General features: G+C 39.5%; 1 protein-coding gene across 1 annotated transcript in view; it reads right to left on the bottom strand.

Annotated features, from left to right (window-relative positions):
• The window catches only part of LOC137340110 (adhesion G protein-coupled receptor A1), a 387,365-nt gene that overhangs the window by 323,681 nt on the left and 41,095 nt on the right, over window positions 1–22,589 (bottom strand). Inside the window, exon 2 of the mRNA XM_068002423.1 lies at window positions 539–610. Coding sequence (XP_067858524.1) covers window positions 539–610 — 72 coding nt within the window. The remainder of the gene's footprint in view (window positions 1–538; window positions 611–22,589) is intronic.

The raw sequence follows: 22,589 nt of genomic DNA, 5'->3' as shown, positions 1-22,589 counted from the left end.
TGTGGCTAGTTCAAAGCAGAAGCAGAGACTCTGAAATTTATCTTCTTGAATGAGTCTGAGATAAAGGTAGCTGAGAAAATAGTTACAAAAAATGGGGAAAAACATTTTGAAAAAAAATACATTGTCCCATATGGTGTTTCACAAATACGTTTGTCAGAAATCTTATAGCTTAACAATGCAACAATGCTTAAGGCAATGGCATTGAGAATAAACATTATTCCCTGAAGAGTTAAAATACCAATAGAACTTCACTCTTGAAAGAAAAACAGCAGAGAGCACGGCATGCTTTCACCTCATGAATTGGAGTTTATTTTACTTAAAATTACCAGTGATTTCCTGCATATTTTTCTCTAAGACTCTATCCACCAATCACCTCCCAATCTATTCATTGGCCAGTTGCCAGTCATGCTGCCTCATACACAAAGAAAAATAATACTTTTAAAGTGCCTTAAATTGATTGCCAATCAATCATTAGATAGTTAAAAAATATTGCACGCATTAAGTGCAACAGAACAAGGTATAGTGATCAGTTACTCACAGTCTCTCCAGAGAGCGCAGGCCAAAGAAAGAGCCATTCTTCAATAGTGAGATCTTGTTGTTACTCAGAATCCTGTGAAAAGTCAGCAGAGAATATAGTTATTGTACCAATGCAGAACATTAAATGAGGTGATGCACTGATAAATTGCTTTTTATGTTGCCATAAATGACTAAATTGAACTTTTACTAAAATGCAACAGATTTGTAGACCTAAAATCTATTAAATGCACATTAGGTTACACATAAAGTTTCACGTGATTACCTGAGAAACTCTATATACTACATTTAACTGTACTTTATAATAATGAAGAAATCAGCTTCAGTTTGGATACTTGATTTGGTTCAATCAGATATAGGAACAAGAACAACTGTATTAATTTTCTCTATAGAATTAAAACATATAACTTTTTAGGGAAATAAATGTTCATTCATCACCAAAACAGATTAACTGGTCATTTATCTAATTTACTGTTTGTGGTACCTTGCTGTGCACAAATTGTCTGCCGAATTTGCCTACACAACAACAGTGACTACACTTCAAAAATAATTAGCTGTGAAGCACTTTGGGATGTACTGAGGCTGTGAAAGGTACTATATAAGTACAAGTTCGGTTTTTCTTTACTCCTGATCAACCTGTTCACCGGTACACAATGCAGAATTTACTGCTTTTCTTATGGTGCACTTTACCATTATAAACATTTTACCCTAGTTTTCATTTACTCCTCCATTTCCACTCATACCAACAAGACTTCCTTTGCTAAGAATAAAAAAATGTGATTCATTCATTACATCCTGTAACAGGTGGTGTTCAGAGACTTCCTGCTTTTGGAGGACTGTCCCAGCTGTTGGTTTCACAAAGCAACAGAAAGGTCCATAGAGCCTATGATAACTGTAAATTCTACTGCAGAGAGATTTGTGATTCTAAAGGATATCATATGTAGTGGCATTTAATAATAGCAACAATAACGATGATGTTACACTATCCATGCTGGATAATCAAGGTTGAGACAAATCATTTCCATCTGTGGTGAACTTTTGCGACAGACCCACCACACTTTGGTAAACTAATCCTTTCAGTGCACTTATGAAGCACAAGACAGTCATCTTGTCCTTGGTGCATCCTCAATTACAAAGTAAATACTTGTGCAAGTAGGCACTTCAATGACATGCAGACAATACATTTTTGACGAGCAATAGTAACAACAACTTGCATTTATGTAACAGCACTAGTGTAGAAGAATGTCACAACACACGCTACAGAGGAGAGGATAACATCGAGTAAAAACGCCGAAAGCACGGTTTAAGAGATGGGTTTTAAAGAGATTTATAAATAAGGGAGAGCGGTGACAAGCTGAAATGGTTTTAGAGAGTTCCAAGGAACATAGTTACAAATAATAGAGTGGACGCAGCAACTTATTCTATAATGGGCCAGATTTTGCCGTGAGCAGCGCACCGTTCATTTGACTTGCACTTGCCCATAGACTTTCTTTGGGGTTTTGCAGGCAAGTTACTGTACGTTAGAGATCCATCAAGCATGGCGCCCTCTACAGGGCATCTGGGACCTATGTGAACAGTACAAGCAGCTGTGTATCTCCTTAACCAATTAGATTGAAGCATCGTTAATGAGCAGTGCTGAGTCTGAACCAGGAAGTGTAAGTTAGAATAGTGAATTCAATGTCACATCAGGTACAGAAAGTGAAATAAACAGAAGGAAAGATTGGATTAAGAGAGAGAGATAAAAGAGACAGAAAGAAAAAGTTTTTAAAAAGTGTTATTTAAATTTTAAAAAAAATCTCCCACAATAATTAAAAGTTGGAAGTAATGAGACTCCGCACTTGTAAAAGTTAATTTTCAGTGCCAGAGAGGTTGTTTGGCAGTAATTAAGACTTACTACACCATTAAAAGGGCACTTAGACTGGAATGGACAAGCCCTAATTTTTTGTGGTGAATTTAGTCCGTATCTACGATGTCAGTACAGGAACTTCACGCCGTTCAATACATTTGAATGGGGAGCCAGTCGGCGAGATGCCATTTTTGCACAGCTTATGGAGGGGCAGCACATCTCGGACAACAACTTCCAAATTTTAGCGTTTAAGTGTCGCATGTGCACTCGCCGGCAGTTGCTGTCCGATTTGTGCATAAATAATAGTGAGCTGTTAGCTTCACCATTATTTTCACAGCAAAGTACGTCCTAATGTATCGCCCTGTAAAATGTGCAAGGTAGATGGCTGTCCAGCATACTGATTCACCTCTAGATTTGTTATATAATCCACTTGTTTCAATCTTTGAACATTCCACAGAATGTTGTGATTAAGCTATCCACATTTTCCATCAAAATATTGTGGTAGGATAAGATAGTACATTTGAATTTTTGCCTGTGCAGCAGTTTTCTGCACAGTTTGTTGATCCAGCTCAGTTCCAAGACCACCAACATCTTTGATAAGCGATCCTGGATATGAAAAACTTGGTTATCCACTATCACAGTAAAATTCCATTCCTTTTAATAATGTTAAGACAAATAGTTAGACTCACAACTGCCCTAATTTTGGAAAAGAACAATGCAAACAATATATTAAATAAAGGCATTTGCGGAATGGAAATAAGGAAGTTCCAACACCTATCCCACCCTCACTCCACTACATTCTGGTCATAGCTACTGAAAGATGCTCTAAATCTCCAGATCTTTGAATAGGTGGTTTGACTATATCTGTGTGTTCTTCATTATAATGCATTACATGCCTTATGTATGACATGCATGGGAAAATATACATCTTGATGTGACCTGGTCTGAGATAATTGGCAGCAGTGTGCCAGTTATTCAGTCTTCCACCACCCAACATAGGCAAAATACAGCAGCAATTCTGTGCCAAATACAATGTACGGCACAGTCATCATTTCTGTAATTGATTCCAAAATACAGTGATTACGTGTACATTTTGTTTAATCTAACTCAGTGTTTAGATGAAAAGTATACAGAAAATATATTTTTAGGTTACTGGATTCTTGCTGAGAACAATATAATACCTGATGAACAAACACTGTTACTTAAATAACAGTAAATCAAAAATGGAAAACTAACATAAGATGAGAACATTTAAATTGAATATTTTAAAGAAACTAATGATCTTTCAGGTATCGAGTACCAAAAAAAGTAAAATTGATAGCCAAAAGGGTACAGTCTTCATGAAAAATGTTTGTCAAAGCTTTAATATATATCATGCATAAATTATTGAAACTGTCACATGATCACTAGTGAGTGATGTCACTTATGCCAAAGATAACAGTTCTTTTTAAAAACATATATAAATAAATAAATAGACTCTCTCATTTATTTTTCCAAATCATAGTTAAAAATAAACTGGCAGTACCAATGAAGGCGGCTTTATTTCTGTATCATGCAGCTTTTCTATTGCACAGGCAGTATATTTAGCATTGTTATGTAGCCTTTTTAAGATGGGTTTCACTAGCAAGTGTGGAACATTTAATTCTGGGACATCTGTGTGACAGTTTGTAAGTAATTGGATTAGAGTACTTCAGCAATGAACATAAGAAAGAACATAAGAAATAGGAGCAGAAATAGGCCATATGGTCCCTTGAGCCTGCTCCGCCATTCAATAAGATCATGGCTGATCTTCGACCTCAACCCCACTTTCCCGTCCGATCCCCATATCCCTTGATTTCCTTAAAGTCCAAAGTCTATCGATCTCAACCTTGAATACACTCAACGACTGAGCACCACAGCCCTCTGGGGTAGAGAATTCCAAAGATTCACAACCCTCTGAGTGAAGAAAGTCCTCCTCATCTGAGTCCTAAATGGCCGACTCATTATCCTGAGTCTGTGCTCCCTAGTTCTAAACTCTCCAGCCAGGGAAAACAACCTCTCAGCATCTACCCTGTCAAGCCCTCTCAGAATCTTATATGTTTCAATGAGATCACCTCTCATTCTTCTAAACTCCAGAGTATAGGCCCATTCTACTCAATCTCTCCTCATAGGACAACTCTCTCATCCCAGGAATCAATCTAGCAAACCTTCGTTGCACCGCCTCTAAGGCAGCTTTATCATTCCTTTGGTAAGGAGACCAAAACTGTACACAATACTCCAGGTGTGGTCTCACCAAAGCTGCAGCAAGACTTCCTTACTCTTGTTCTCAAACCCCCTTCCAATAAAAGCTAACATACCATTTGCCTTCCTAATTGTTTGCTGTACCTGCATGCTAACTTTCTGTGTTTCATGAACAAAGACACCCAAATCCCTCTGAACACCAACATTTAATAGTTTCTCACCATTTAAAAAACATTCTGTTTTTCTATTCTTCCTACCAAAGTGAATAATCTCACATTTCCCCACATTATACTCCATCTGCCACCTTCTTGCCCACTCACTTAACCTGTCTATATCCCTTTGCAGACTATTTATGTCCTCCTCACAGCTTACTTTCCCACCTAGCTTTGAATCATCAGCAAACTTGGATACATTACACTTGGTCCCATCATCTAAGTCATTAATATAGATTGTAAATAGCTGAGGCCCCAGTGCTGACCCTTGCGGCAACCCACTAGTAACAGCCTGCCAACCTGAAAATGACCTGTTTATTCTTACTCTCTCTCTTCTGTCCATTAACCAATCCTCTATCTATGCTAATATATTACCCCCAAACCCATGAGCCCTTATTTTGTGTAACTACCTTTCGTGTGGCACCTTATTGATTGCTTTTTGAGAATCATAATATATTGGTTCCCATTTATCTACCCTGCTAGTTACATCCTCAAAAAACTCTAATAGATTTGTCAAACATGATTTCCCTTTCGTAAAATCATGTTGGCTCTGCCTAATTCTATTATGATTTTCTAAGTGCCATGTTACCACGTCCTTAATAATGGATTCTAGCATTTTCCCGAAGACTAATGTCAGGGGAACTGGCCTGTAATTCCCTGTTTTCTCTCTGCCTCCTTTCTTGAATAGCGGTGGTTTGTACTTAGTAATATCTCTTACTGTTCAGTTGAATCCTATTCAGGTTAGTTGATCTCAGTAGATGGCAGTTGGGGTGATATAATTGGCCTCAGTGCCTCTAGGGATTGAGAAATCTGTGAGGATCCCACTTTTGTCACTATCCAGTGACCACTGCTGGAAAGTGCACTTTTGTAAATAGAATCAGGTTTGTTTATAATGCTATGTAAGGAATCTTACAACACCAGGTTATAGCCCAACAGTTTTATTTTAAAATCACAAGCTTTTAGAGATTATCTCCTTCGTCAGGTGAGTGAGTGAGTGAAAGATTCTCAAATCGCATATCTTATATTAGGCTGGGACACGATCACACCAGAGAGGCCCATTGATCATTTGCAAGTAAATAAGCGTGACCCGTGAACAAAAACAAGGTATACACATGCTTCAAATATTTATCAAAAAAAGCTACAGGCAGGAATGCACCATAAAAAGGGTGATCATTGGTGACAAAATTGACTGGTGATTGACTGAAAAGAAAGTGACAAAGTAATAAGAAATAAGTAGTAGCCACTGCTTTGCTAAAGGAGACTTTGCGATCTTATTGACGGTAATAAAAGATGAATGTCCATTCCTGCTCCATGGATGAGTTAACTCATCCAGCTGTGATGGCATGTCAGTGCTGCAGATGAGATAAATGATCTTGCAAAAGTCAACCTCTATTTGAAGCTTTAAATCACATCTGAGATTCTCCTTGTCACATCTATGATCACAAGATAATAATGGATCAGGAAGGCCATTCAGCCCATGTTAATACATTCATCCAAAACAATCCTACACGCCTATTGCTGCATCTAATTGTTTCTCCTACAGGACCCCAGGGTTTATGCCTCCACCACTACACTCAGAAGTCTATTCCAAATGTTGATCACTGTCTGCATGAAGAACCTCCTGACAATCAGTCCTAAAGTTACCTTCACTAGTTTGAACCTGCATCCCCTTGTTCTACTCCCACTACTTAATTCAAAGTAGTATTCCAAATTAACCTGTCAGACACCTCATTTCCAGGCTGAAAAGCCCAAGTCTCTCAATCTTTTCTCATAATTCAGACTTCTGACACTAGGAATCATTGCTGTGGCTCTTCTCTGCACTGCCTCCATCACTTGAGTGCCTCCCTTGTTTCTCAGCGCCCAGAACTGGACACAGTACTCCAGGTGTAGTGTGACCAGAGCACTGTACAGTTTGATCACAAGTTCCTTTGACTCTTATTATACTGTTTTGACTGTTCAGTTCAACATTCTATTGGCTTTGTTCTTTGCTGCTTTGCATTGACTGGACATGTTGAACATCATAATGGAAGGAAATGTAATACCAAGCAAAAGGGGTTTTTCATTCAGGCATGAAATGGGTGGTGGATATTCAACCTGACATTGAGTAAAGTTAGAGATGAGGTTTCAATTCAAAGTAACTAAACAAATAAAACTACTATAAGTCCCATTACCTCTACATGCATTGCCATTTTACCACCCTTGTTTCTACAATGACAAACCCAATAACACAAGCTGCACTTGTTTGGCATTTTTGCATTTCAATGAACACTCCTTTCCATTCATACCCCATTTCCTTTGAGACTTACACCAGTGTGACACATTCATGACATAGCATCTTTGATAATCTGATGAGAAGACTAAAAATACTGAATTTCCATCAGAGAGAGTAATTCACTGGTTACTCAATTTAAATAAAAACAGCAATCAATTTAAACAGTAATTGGTTACAAAAAGACAATTGCAAAAGGTTACGCAAACACGGTGACCGTCCCTAAAACAGATGCCTGGACCTAAAAGGTCAACACCGTGCTCAAGGTTGAATTCACACTGAAGACCTGAAGCAACTTGTGCAAAACCTTCCACTGGTAAAATCCAAAAAAGAATTGTTCAGCAAAGGAGCACACTGGAAGAGAGAGCTGCTCAGTACATATATGTATTTATATTAGCTCTAGCCCTTGAAAAGGTCAACGTTTCTGAATGAAAGAAGCATTTTTTTCTTGTGACAATCTGGCAATGATATTAAAGAGCAGAAATCAATGTAACGAAATAATTATTAGGCTATCTTAAAATAAGAATGTGTATTTTTCCAGCTTAAATATCAGCCGTTAACTGGGAAGAAGCATTCAAATTTGATTTTACTCTTGGAATTCATCTTCAATATTTAGTAAATTTAGATGGTCTGAACCAAACTTGTTGGGTTTTTAGTTTGATTTTCTGAAGTTACAATTCAGACCCACAGACGCTGGACACTTTTTTCTGTCTTGAATAGCTTCTTAGATCAGTACATTCAAAACCTACACAACAATGTCAATAACATTCCTTTGAAGAGCTGGTTCTGATTACCCTTTGCACATAAAACTAAACCAAAACATAGAAATATACAGCAGAAATCTTAAAATATTGGCCCAGAATTTGCTGTCAAAATAACGGTGAGGCTCACGGCGCTCACCATTACTTATGTGCAAATCGCACAGCAACTTCAGACGAAAATCCAGAAGTTGCTGTCTGAGATGCGCCATTTCACCGTTAGCTTCACGAAAACGGCATCTCAATGTCTGACTCACCATTGAAATGCATTGAACAGCATGAAGTTCCAATACTTGCATGGTAGATACAAACTAAACTCGCCGCAGAAAGTTAGCACTTGTCCATTTCAGTCTTAGTACCCTTTTTAATGGCATGATAAGTGTTAATTACTGCGAAATGGCACTGAAAATTAACTATTACATGTGTGGAGTCTCATTCCTTCAGGTTTTAATTGTTGTTGGAGATTTTTTTAAAATTTAAATTACATTTCTTTTACTTTTTAATTCTGTTTCTCTCTCAATCCAATCTTTCTTTCCCTCTGTATTTCTCTTTTTGTACCTGATGTGGCATTGAATTCACTATTCTAACTTACACTTCCTGGTTCAGACACTGCGCTGTTCATTCCACAGTCCTTCAATCTGATTGGTTAAGGAGATACACAGTTGCTTGTCCTGTTCACTCAGATCCCAGATGCCCTGTAGAGGGCGCCGTGCTGTTTCCACCTCACATTTCCAGCAACTTCCAGTGCAAAATCTCATGGAAATTATATGGGCAAACGCAAGTCTAACTAACAGTGGGCGCTGGTCGCTGAACGGTTACGGAAAATTCTGGTCCATTGTAATGGCACAATAAGGGGCAATTTTATTATTGATTTGTTGTCTCGGGCTATAAAACTAAATCTCATATGTAGCCCCCAACATTGTGCTCCCATACACATTATGGAAGGATTAATCTGATATATAGCAGTGCTGCCTGCAGTTTCAAACAGAATTGAAGCAAACTTCTCATTTTGTTATCATTTGTTTGCGCTGAACCAATTGCCAATATGAAGCAGGATGGGGGGTGGTGGAAGAGGTGGAGAAGGAAAAGGGATGGAAAAGGATTAAGTGGCCATTCCAGGAGTGCTGGGGTGAGCTGTATAAACATGTGGTGAGTGAAAACAAAAAGGTAGTACCATCTTTCAAACTTAAATGTAAAAAAAGGAACAGTTGTATAAACACTGCCTTTATAAAGTGATACTTTATTATTCAAGTATAGCGTTCCCTGCAGCACTCATTAAAAAGTTTGTTTTGTGCCAGGTAATTTCAACAAAAATTATATTGTAGCTACAATGTATCAATGGATAAAAATGTATTTCATAGTAGGGGAATAAGAAAATCAAACACAGGACAATAGCCAAGTGTTATAATTAGTCTAGGATCTCCAACTACCCAATAGAAATTGGACAGTCACACCATAAACATTCATAACTAACAAGCTGCAGATCCTCTTTAAAAACCCTAACATTTTCTGAAAATTCTAATATTTTTAAACTGTAGGATTCAACAGATTACGTTCTGCTGAATAGAATAATGCTGAATAGAATCCCAGAAATGCAACAAACCACAGACCATCATTACTGGTGACATGGGGCTCAATATTACAATGGTGGTGGGTTGGCAGTTGGGGGGGGCGGTGGTGGTGGTGGTGGTGGGGGGGGTGGTGGTGGTGGTGTGGTGATGAAGGTGCGTGTGGCAAACCTGCATGGGCAAACCTGCATGAACAAACCTTACCGTTTCCGATGCGATAGCATGTTGATTGATGATGATTAATGTCCTCTCTGGGTTTCACGCCCAGCAGCTGGTCTGACTGACAGGCTGGCTACCGTCAGGAGCTGCAACGCATGGAGGGGGAGCAAGAAAGAGAGAGAACAAGACGTCATCTGGCGCTGGAACAGAAGACCGAGGCGGGGAGAATGGACTGCACTGGACGACCGGGGTGGGGGGGGTTGGGGGGAGAGGGAAAGATCGGGGGTTGGGAGGAGAGGGAAAGGTCGGGGGTTGGAGGGAGAGGGAAAGGTCGGGGGTTGGGGGGAGAGGGAAAGGTCGGGGGTTGGGGGGAGAGGGAAAGGTCGGGGGTTGGGGGAGAGGGAAAGGTCGGGGGTTGGGGGGAGAGGGAAAGGTCGGGGGTGGGGGGAGAGGGTAAGGTCGGGGGTGGGGGGAGAGGGAAAGGTCGGGGGTGGGGGGAGAGGGAAAGGTCGGGGGTGGGGGGAGAGGGAAAGGTCGGGGGTGGGGGGAGAGGGAAAGATCGGGAGGGGCAGAGGAGAAGATCGGGAGGCCATCGGGGGAAGATTGGGGGGGTGAAGAGGGGGACATGGGGGGGGTGAAGATGGGAATATCGGAGTGGGAGACATCGGACATCGGAGCAGGTTTCAAAGGTAGGTTCATTTAGTGTTTTCACGTCCATGGTTTTTTATTTAATTTATTTAGTTTCTTGTTCCCTGATCTGGCCTTTCGAATCAGAAGCGGTGGGCAAGCCATCCAGGTAAGTTTAAAAATCATTTTAAGTATTTAATCTGTCACAGGTAAAGTGCCTTAAGTACCTCAATGAAGTACATTTGGCTCTTTAACTGTCATCCCGCCGGCTTTAACTGCCCGCGGGATTTCCGTTTCAGGTCGCCCGCGCACACACAGGTGGGTCCCTGGGAAACTCGGAAATTTGGTTTGGAGCCAGCTTCTGAACCCGAACGGGATTTCTGCGATTTTCGGAGCCCCCGCCCCGCCCCGCCCCCAATGCACCGACAATTACCTCCTAAAATCACCCCCGTGTTGTTTATTTGACAGGAGCATGACTTCTGGTGAAACCTTAAGCACTTCTGCAAAATAATTTGGATCCTTGCATGGCTGGTGCTAATGACCAAAGTGTGTGAATTATCCATCTTGATTTTCATACATTTAGAATATCATTTCCGGGGACTGACAAATGATCAAATCAACTACACAGAATGACTAAATGTTATTTTGTGTTGGTGTAGAAGTGCTAATGCTGTTCAAATTACAAGAACAATAAAATTAACAAGACCTGAAGAAACAATGCCACTTTCCTAATTACACCAGATAGCAGTAGCTGAAATTAAACTGACAGCTTTGAAAAACATTTTGTATTTTTTTCCTTGTTCTCGCCCCACATCATTTGTTAGCATTTCTAGACTATACTGTTATTGTACATTTTATGACATTCTCATGAGGAATAACTTTCCAAAACAACAATTCCTCTGTACTGCAGCTTAGCAAAGGAAATAATGTCAGCTAGTAACTTACACAATTTAGAATTGTTTGGTATAAATGACCTATTCATATTCTAGGCATGCAATTCTACTTTCAAACTTTTTAAAACACATAAGAGGATAAATCCTATGAATGATTTTAGTTGCACTTATCAGAGTAACATTCTGTACATAATTACGTATATCGGGTAATAAAATATAGGCAAGGGGCTACAAAGCAATATTTAATTGAGTGGTTTTGATATCATAAACTGTAAGTGAGAGCTCAAGTGGCCTCTGAATGTCAGCAGAACACCAGCATTGAATTATTGTGTAATATCCTATTTACAGTAGCAAATGGGAACCGAATATAGACATGATTTGGCTTCTGTTTGCCACTACAAGTGCTATGATTTACAAAAACTCAACTGTTTAGGAACCCCTTGGGTTTCTGAAAGCTGGAGATAACACATGTGACTTCAGACTTCACTTTTCTGGAGAAGTCACCACCATCTGCCCCAAATCATGCCAGTCATCTGGTACTTCAGTGGTTTTTATCTATCATCTATTCCAGTATTGTGATATTGCCACAGCTCTTGGAAGCTGTGCAGCAAAAACACATTGGCTGGCACGTGTGCAGTTTGTTTTAATTATCATATTAATATCTGTGTAACATTAGGTCCTATTCAGCAATTGTATGCAGGTTTTTTCCCCCTTTTATCATAGCCATAAGTGTGCACTCTCTTGTATTATTAAGTATTTATGAAACCTTTGGCTGGAAATTGGGCTTGTCGACTATTAGTATACAAATACTTTAATGTTTTAATATGAAAATCCTCTCTGTTATTTTAAATTGAGACACTAACCCACTTAAAATAGTGTCTCTGTTAAAACAGCAGAAAAAAAGAATTATCTACAAATAAATTAAGCATTCACACAATATTCATAGAGTCTAATTTCAAGGCAATTGTATATCTTTTGAATTGTATATCTCAAAGTATGTTGATAATTTTGGTACATTATAATGAAATGAGAAGTACATTATCATCACATATATGCATCTGTTCTTAACGGCCATTTCACCATCACTTTCTAAATTTATTTTGGGCAGAATAAAATGAACAAGCTCATGTCCCTGGAAGTGTTTCAAGTGCAGTAACCTGTGGGAGCTTTATTCAAAGTAGAATCCTTGCTGACAGCTATTGTAACCTGGCACTATAGCCGTATGAGCAAATCCATTAAGCAGGAATATGCGGCAGGAAACAATGAACCGCCAATAGAACTAGAGGCATTATGCATGAATATGACATGTACCAAGCCTCAGAATTACACGTGCTAACCAGTTGCCCGGGGAGAGTTACTGTCCAGCTTGGGCTGAGCAGAAAAATAAAGCAACTTGTCAGCTTTCAAGTAATAATGCCGCATTCCCTTAGCACCTAAAATTCACTTTCTCTGCTGTCCTGTCAAGGAAGATTCATTAAGACAATACCAGAGATGAGAGACTTTAGTTATCAGGAGAGAATAGAGATAACAGGGCTCTTTTTGTTAGAGCAGTGAAGGTTAAGAGGAGATCTATAAGGAGTTTTAATGAGGTAAATAAGGAAAAAACCAATTCCACTGACACTGAGTCACTAACAAAACGGGATAAATTTAAGATCTTCACCCAAAGAACAAAGGCAAATGCTGGGGAATTTTTTTTTAAACGAAGGTTTGTTAGGACATGGAATGCCCCACCGGAATCAACAATAGGAACAGAAGACATAATGGCTTTGTAAAAGGAAGTGGATAAATATTTGAAAGGGAAAACTTGCAAAGGGCAGGGGAATGGGACCAAGTGGGTAGATCTTTGAGAGCTGACACAGGCATGCTGGACCAAAGGCATGCTGGTGGGGGGTGGGGGTGTTGCTTAAGGCTTGTTAATTTTCTACTCATACCCTATAGTTCTACAGTCAAGTTAAATAACCTGCTTTCACTTGCATTATTTAGTCTTTTTAGATTTTTAAAAACATGGCTCAGATTTCCTCTCAATTCTTCCTCTAATGAAAGCAAGTTACATTATGTGAGTAGTTCTTCATATCTCAAAGCCCCAAATCATAGAATTATCTTCATCACTTTCCTCTAAACCTTCTCCAACAAATTTGTATTGAAGGTAGACCCCCAAAGCTGCATGTAATTTTCTAAATATACCTCACCAATACTCCACATGAAGTTAGATTTACAGCCAAATGCTCTTGTGATGCATCCAGGTATATGATTAGCCTTATTGCCTTGACTGGGTACTTTTAATTGGTCAATAATCATCCTAATTCTATTTCTTTTCCACCTTTTCAATGAACATCCTTTGTGTACAGATGTTATCTGCCCCAATATGCATGACATTACATTTATCTACAATAAAATCCTGCTGATATTCCCTAGCAGCCCATCCACTTCATTGGTCCGGATGCCCTTCAGTGCTATCAATTTGAATATTATGAAATTATATCAAGACTAATTGCCAGAAACATGCAGTATGATATGAATAATTCTTAAGTTGAATTTCCGTTCATTTATAAACCATTTTTGTTGTTGACTGCAAAATAGTCAGATTGTTAGTAATAAATGAATTCAAATGGGCTACCTGAGCCTTTTCAAAAACTGGAATTTTAACCTAAGGCCTGTGCTGGGAGGCTATTGTGACTTCCCTGCCAGGCCAACCTGGCAGCAAGTGGATTTGGGACCAGAAGACGCCTAGAAAAGTATGTTAATTTATTTTTGTTTTGCTTCCTTGTGGGCCAGGAGTGCTCCGGGCCCCACAAGGAAACCTATCCCCTGCTTCTCTCACCCTCCCCAACCGCGATGCGCTCAAGACACCCCATCTCTCCTCAGTTAACCACTTAGCTGACTGCCAGGGACCGTTCTGTTCAGTCCCCGGCGACGGCCTCTAGTTGACTGAAATCCCTCTCCCACCCACTGGCCAGCTAGTGCTTTCTGCCGGGTTCGGGCAGGCGTCTGATGGGGCCAAAGCGGATGAGGTCTGCTTTGTTAAAATGTCCCAGGCCTCACATTATGGAGGACCGGATGGTTTACACCTTTTGGTTGCCAGCAATAAGGCAGCAATAGCAGAATCCAAGGCATCTGCCCAAACTTTCAGCCTGGGAGTGATAAATGAGCTGGGAGAAGGGTAGTAAATAAGAAAAAAAAAACTCGCAAAAAATGGCAAACTAAAATAATAATGCATCCAGGAATTTTCATCTCAAACATTCATACCTCAATTTGAAAATGTAGCGTGCACATGAAGAGAACGCAAGAATTTCCAGAAGATTGTTTGAGATGATAGCAACCAGTGGGCACATCACTTAAAGCATTGAAATAGCTTTTGGTCTGCACTTAGCTTGCTGAGCTGGAACACTTGTATCTGTATATCTCTGTTAGATGACCACAATGTAAAATATGTATGTAATACTGTTTACTGAAAGAATACATCCCTACATGGTATTCAACACCATGTTTACTAGGATAATTCATTATTTGTGAGCAGTTATAACCTGGAAACAACAGCAAGAAGGAATTCTATACTTTCCTACAGTCACTATTATTTTATCATCTTTTTGCATGTATTATATTGCCCTAACCAACCTCAACATGTCCACAGAATAACTGAAGATAGATTTTAAAATCAACTTTAATGAGAAGACAAAAGGAAGTGAGTTTACAGTTGTGATTCAATCTCAGGGTCTGCTGGCATTTCTGATCTGCTTATGCTTCACATACAGTTTAGAACATCATCAGAATGCCTTGATTGAATTACTGCTTTGTAATTCGCTGCCAACCAGTTATTATTGTTCGACATATACAATCAATAAACTGAATAAAAATATAATGCTTGTATGTACAATAAACACAGACTAATAATAAGAAAAAAATACATTAGAGATTCTATTCAGAGTTTCTATTCAATGGCAGATCTAAATTTATTCTCTATTGCATTCTGAGCCTTGTTATTAAGGAGGTTAACCAATCAAAAGAAATCAAACTTTTCACCACTTGCAAGAGACATCACTAAAACCTTTGGGATTACCTTGCCAGATCAGCGTAGTATATGAAACAAGCTTAAGAGATCTGCATATCACTTTGGCATTGAATTTTAGACAGCTGAGAGAACTCTGTCAATTGACACCAGCACAAGATCAAAAATCTACAAGTGTTGAAAGAACAGTGTGCTCCATTTTATGGCCAATTAACCTAAAGAGAACTCTTGGCACTCTTTCGACCAGTCAAGATGTAATAATGCTCACTCGATACCAGCAGTTAAGGTCTAATATTTGGTCAGCCAGAATTAGAAACTATGGGGATGATTTACTCTGTATGCTTTGTGTAACAAAACTGTAAACCCATTTACAAAGAACATAATTATGATTCTGATGCTCACAATGCACAAAGGAAATCTGTCCCTTATGTTTGTTACAGTGATTTTTTTTTCAGTTTAAGTGCAACATTCTACAAAGTCAAGACATATTCCTCTCATTCTAAATGGAAGTGAATAGAATGCTGGATGAGAGCAGCAAGAAAGCAATTAGCTGATGGTAAAATAAGCTATCTTATGTCAAAATTTTAAATTATTTCCAGGTTTTCCCACACCAGTTGGTTATGGGGATAGGCCTCTAGTAATGTTACTTTGTAACCAGCTGCCAGGAGGGCCATGGGAGTGCCATATAATGATTTTTCTCCAGCATTCTTTTCCAGGCAGCACAACTGAGATCAAGAACTTGCCATGTAAGGACGCAAATCCACACAGTTATCACTGCAGTGCAGTCCATTAAGATATTAAGTCACTGGCTGCTACTCCGGTAGTGCATTTTAATTAGCAATTTATAATGTACTTAGATACTGGGGCATATGTTTCTGATTCTTTAATGTATAAAGCTGTCCTTAGATCTCACATTATTTATGATATGTACATTACAGTATTACTAGTGTTGCTAAATCACTTTTCCTGTCTGTAATGCCATGTAGTTTTTTCCTGTATTTCTTTAATGGTGTATGTCCACCAAAATGAAAACTCATCAAGAAATCAATTAAAGTGTGCAATATTTTATAAATAGCAAAGAAATATCATTGTTGCATCTGATTGAGACTCAAGTCTCTCATTAACATTGGGACTAATGCATTACAAATTGCTAATTTAGTATTGCCTTCTTCCATCCACATGAAATAGCACATCTTGTGTATTCTATTTCAATACCAATAAGTGTCCGGGTGACCCACAGGTTCACTCGATGCAATTCGTGACCGGTGGGCACCGCAAACAATGGGAATAAAATTACTAAGTAACAGATTTGCAATCATTTTGAGTTGATTAGGTCAGTTGTTTTGTTTTAGCAGTGCCTTCCTCCCGGGGGTATCACTTGTAGAGATATTTATCCTGGTGGCATTGAGCTAGCCCAATGTCACCCTATTGGCCAAAGCAAAATAGAATATATTCTATTTTGTCATCAAACATGCTATGATGTTTCCACTTGTGGAGGAAATCAAAAACTAGAGGTCATAAATATAAAATAGTCACTAATAAATCCAATAGAGAATTCAGGAGAAACTTCTTTACTCAAAGAGTGGTAAGAATGTGGAACACGCTACCTCAAGGAGTAATTGAGGCAAATAGCATAAATACATTTAAGGGGAAGCGAGATAAGCACAGGAGGGAGAAAGGAATAGAATGATATGCTAATAGGGCTAGATGAAGAGGGGAGGGGGCAGGCTTGTGTGGAGCATAAACGCCTGCATAGACAAGTTGGACCGAATGGCCTGTTTCTGTGCTGTAGTTTCGATATAACTCGATCTCTCAGTTAATGGGCTATTAGTGGATCATTAGTAAATTCCTGTATATTACCAGCTGCCTTCTTATTTTCCATTGAAAATTTATATTTAAGTCAATTTTTTTCTGCAAAATATAGGAATTCCAATAGTTATTGGAACACAGCCCTTTCTAAAGGTTAAAACAAATTTTAAACAATCTGTTTCAAAGAAGAACACCTCAAATGAGTCATCATCTCAAATCAGTGATAACACACTTAATGGCTCAATTGGTAAAATGCACCACATTGTGTGGTACTGAACTATCAGATTATAAAGGTTCCAGTATGAATCATTGGTTAGTGTTAAATTAGCTAATCTCAGCTGGGACAGTGGTAAAAGGGTTACAATTGTTTTCAGTGCCCATGAGCTAAGGAGAGAAAAATAAGGCAGATGTCCCACTCCTGATCACTACCAGTTAGTTGATCAGAGTCTGAATCTATCCAGAAATAATATGCTCTGTTTCAAGTGCACAAGCAATTACAGTGCATTAGAGCAACTGACTTATCTTAAAAATAATTCACCCAGGAAAATCCATATCCTAACTTTAGTGGTGAAGTGCATTTTTAACTTCATGTCAAGATTACCAATGAATTATTTTCTTCATCATCACAGTTATGAAAAATGGTGATACTTAATCACATCTGCAGAACATTTAGCCCTGGTTCAGTTGATTTACTGAATGTTAATAAAGTTAGCTTCTTGCTTACAATTTGTTTTTTTAATTTTCCATTTTTCTCTCTTAGCCGCCTTCTCCTGAAGATAATGGTCCATTCTGAGGTTAGGTTCCTCAAGCGCCAGCAACCCTCATGCCTCAAGTGCTAACAGGCAATGTAACTGTGGAGGTCATCGCAGCCAAGTTTAATACAACCTCACCTGATTATGCATACATCCAGCAAGAGATCACTAGACAACGATCAGGACGGGAACTTTGGATGATATTTGCCCCCTCCCCAGCCCAGGGACACAGAGACCAATTGTAGTACTCTCACTACCACCCCAACCAAGATCAGCAAACTCAGCACCAGGAACCTCCATGATCTGTGTGACTCGGTTCCACACTACACAGCAGATTTACCATCGAAACATTAGGGAAACTTTGAACATTTAAATTCAAATTAATGCTTTTTGATATAGTTACATGTGAGTAGTAAAACTCAACACTAATTTCAAGCTCGCACTCTAGAAACCTGTTATTCAAACATCAGAGCTATGAGGCTTTGTTTCACATAATATTGCAGAGAAGTATTCCAATGAAGTATTCAAAGCATCTCAGAGGACATTAGCACCTATGTGGAGATTATAACAATGTGTATAACAGCAAATTTGAGCTTGGGGTTCAAAGTCACACCAGCCTCAGGCTAACAAAAAATGCACTTACATTGTCTACTGATAAATTACAGGCATATCCCTGCCCTATATCATGGTTCGGACAGCTTGGGAATATTGCTTACTACTTGCTTCAAAAGATAGTTGAGCTCCTGCCCTGAATAGAATATTTGCGAATTAACTTGAAAATGTAAAGAGTAAGTATTTATGTAAACTGAGTGACCTTATTTTTTTTTCCAGTTGTATAGCTTAGTGCTACAAGACCAATGATTTTGGTTCTTTGAATGGATAGTAAACTCAAACAAATTAGTTGAAGTTCTTTGGGACTTAGAATAAACTAAATCCAAAATGTTTCCTGTGAAAATCCTGCTGAAAATTAAACAATGCTGCTTGCTGTGTCAAAGCAAGCATGAAATATCCATCTGGTCATTTGACTTAATCTAATTTAACATTAACTAAGCATGTCTATATAGTGACACACTTCATTTATGTTTGAAACTTTTAACAAAAGTATTTGTGTCAACTCATTTTTTGTTTCATGCTTTAACATTTTGAAACTAAACTTTTTGCCTAGCTACCTAATATAAAAAGTTACTAGTCTACTTGGCTGTTAATTTAAAAAATAATGTTTGCCTCCTGCATTATGACTTAACACTTCATTCTGAGAAATTTTAGAAATTGTATTAAACTTGCTAAAACAAATGATCTGTTTCAAACTCCATTGCTGTTGTCACAATGTTAAAAGTTGTGTGTGTTAGAGGCCATTTAAATCTAAAAGCACTGACGCCCACAGTAAATGGCTGCACAGCTCTGACATCTACTAAAATGCCATACACAATCAGGCACTATGAGAAGAGATGCCTCACCTTTTTTCCTGCTCATTATGACGGTCAAGTCATCATTACCCATAACATTCTGGATAAACAATTATACAAGGTAAGACAAATTCATATCATTTAGACACGATTAGTTGATTTGTCCTTTTTATTTGCTTTTGTGGCTCTGATTTAGTGTGCATTCTCAGCACCCTAGAGCAGTGTTGATACAACAAAATGGAAACTTGACCTGCCTGAAGTAGTGCAAACAGAGGTAGAAAGGATTCCTGGTCTCATCACATTCACATTTATTAGTAAGACAGTTGCTTTCAGCTAAAATAGAAAGCAGGCAATTAGTTGCTTACCTATAGTATTATCTTTTTCTGTCTGTTGCTGAAACTGAGTCATGACTCAGGACCCCAAGAATTAAAGTCCAGATACAAAAATAAACTAATATATTTTTATATATTTCATATATACACCTACAGCCCAAGGGGCTTTTGTTTTTCTCCACAATTGATTCATTACTACCAACCATCAAGTAACACAGTGAAAAGACTTACTGTTTCTCTACAAAGGAAGTGCTCTTGTACGATGCCATGGAGTGTTACAGCATTGTCCTTTTACCTCTGCATGAAAGTCTCCTCTGATGGCTGTAAGGCTTTCAAATGAAATGAGTTAAAGCAGTCTTGATTCAGTGCCAGGCAAGCATTAGTCCATGGCACATACTGCCAACAATTCAGCACTAAATTGGTAATCTTGCTGAATAATGACTACAAGCACAGCCAATGTGGAAGCATTCTTCAGAGGCTGGAGTTAAGAGGCAATATGCAAGTTCCTTCCTCCTATGTCTAACCTATGACCTGACCTGATTTGGTTGTACTTGGGGATGACATTAGGTGCACAAATTGGAAAACATTGCTTTCCCATCACCGATCTCTTTCATTTTCATGAACACAAAAATTCACTCTGCTCTGCCCCCAAATTTATTAATAAGCACCAGATCAATAAAAAAAATTCTACATTCAAGTTCACTCTTAACTGAGAAGACACTGATACAAATTCGAACTTCTTCACAAAGATTGCAGTCTTGAGATTGCTTCAAGAAAAAGTCAAGAAAAAAATAGTCAAATACTCCTTAAAGATTTCCCAGTTTCACAAAGGTGTAATCAAACAGCATCCATACATGGGCTTTCTATACCAGAAATAGAGGATACAAACCTCAACTAAAAGGAGAAGATTTAATGGCTTAATTCTCCAATCAGCTTTTCAATCTCCAATTCCCAATGTATTACATGAGCAGGTATTTTATTTTATTTGTTCATGGGATGTGGGCATCGCTGGCGAGGCCAGCATTTATTGCCCATCCATAATTGCCCTTGAGAAGGTGGTGGTAAGCCGCCTTCTTGAACCGCTGCAGTCCGTGTGGTGAAGGTTCTCCCACAGTGCTGTTAGGAAGGGAGTTCCAGGATTTTGACCCAGCGACGATGAAGGAACAGCGATATATTTCCAAGTCGGGATGGTGTGTGACTTGGAGGGGAACGTGCAGGTGGTGTTGTTCCCATGTGCCTGCTGCTCTTGTCCTTCTAGGTGGTAGAGGCCGCAGGTTTGGGAGGTGCAGTCGAAGAAGCCTTGGCGAGTTGCTGTAGTGCATCCTGTGGATGGTACACACTACAGCCACAGTGCGCCAGTGGTGAAGGGAGTGAATGTTTAGGGTGGTGGATGGGGTGCCAATCAAGCAGGCTGCTTTGTCCTGGATGGTGCTGAGCTTCTTGAATGTTGTTGGAGCTTCACTCATCCAGGCAAGTGGAGAGTATTCCATCACACTCCTGACTTGTGCCTTGTAGATGGTGGAAAGGCTTTGGGGAGTCAGGAGGTGAATCACTCGCCGCAGAATACCCAGCCTCTGTCCTGCTCTTGTAGCCACTGTATTTATGTGGCTGGTCCAGTTAAGTTTCTGGTCAATTTTGCCTCTACCATTCCAATTTTTTTTAACATTATTAACTGTGCATTTATGTACATACAACTTAAACTGCCTCTATCTGTTTGGCAATCATACTTATTTAAATCCCTCCTCTTTCTGATCTGTTCTTCATAACTTTCCGTCTCTGAGTCAGAAGGTGGTCGGTTCAAGCCCCACTCCAAGGCTTGAGCACATAATCCAGGCTGACGCTTTAGTGCTGCACTGTCGGAGCTGCTTCCTTTCAGATGAGATGTTAAACCGAGACCCCATCTGCTCTCTCAGGTGTGTGTAAAAGATCCCATGGCTCTATTCGAAGAAGAATAGTGGAGTTCTCCCCAACGTCCTGACCAGCACTTATTCCTTAACCAACAGGCACTGTATAAATGCAAGTTCTTTCTTTATTGTTGTTGATTAGTCAGAAATTCTCTGTCCAGTAGTAATTGAGACATATATCAGTGGATTTTGATATCACAGATCTGTATTTATATAAAGCAAAGACATAGGGATCTCCAAATGTGAACAAGGGTACTGCTGGAGTTTAACTAACTATAACATCACAGCTTACAACATAAGAGCACTGGTAAGTTTCCTGCTGTTTGTCACTATCCTTTGGGGCATTAGCTCGTGGGTATATCTGGAACCAAATGGGAAGAATCCTAGCTACCAGGTTCCATTAATGAGTCAAGCTGCCTGGTCAATCATCAATGGTGTCTTGCAGTACTATAGTTTGATTTAGATCAGGTATCAGATTACCAAGTCTGCCTCAGGGGGTTGACACAGCTCCAATCTTCTATTGCTAGGCATGTTATCTTGGAATCACCTTGACTCCAAAGAGACCCCAACTACTTTCCCAAAGAAGGATAGTCACTAATTCGTCATCACATAACTGACCAGTATGGCTTTGAGGTTTCATGAGGGTAGATAGCAGGCACTAGAAACTCCTCATGAGTGGCATGATGAGCAGCATAACACACTATAAGGTGAATTAGTGCATTGCCTCCACTTTTCTGACCACAGCAAGGACACACAGCATTTTCCATTGAATGTTGACTGCACCAATTGCAGGTGTCCCATGTCTCCGAGTTTTCTCATTGGCTATAAGACAGACATCCATCTTCAGCATGCTAAAAGGACCGATGTAGGACAGTTTGTGACACGCCAGCTAACTTGATATTCTAGTTGTCAGAGTCCAGTGGTGAATACCAGGCTTACTTCTCACCAACTGCTCAAAACAGGCACTCATGTGAGGGGCTGTGGTAAAGTGATGTGCCCACAGTAAGGCTGATTTCCCCTCCAGGATACTCAGTGGCAGACCAGACACTCTGAGATCATTCCTTACAATGTTGTCCAACACATCATTGATGTAGACATTGGCCCCGATATTAGCAGGGAGGTGGGATGGCAGCGGAGGCGGGGGGGGGCGGTGACTGGGCGCATGGGTAACCCGCCCAGTAAAATCCGTCCGTTCCTCACACGATCGTGGGTAAATTGGAGTCACTTAACGTGGCTTCCGGGTTTCCCGTCGTAAACCTGCGCAGCGGGAAGACTGCGCACCCGCATCATAAGC

Source organism: Heptranchias perlo, chromosome 21 (assembly GCF_035084215.1).
Source record: "Heptranchias perlo isolate sHepPer1 chromosome 21, sHepPer1.hap1, whole genome shotgun sequence".
NCBI lineage: Eukaryota > Metazoa > Chordata > Chondrichthyes > Hexanchiformes > Hexanchidae > Heptranchias > Heptranchias perlo.
This window is presented reverse-complemented; position numbering and strand designations above follow the sequence as displayed.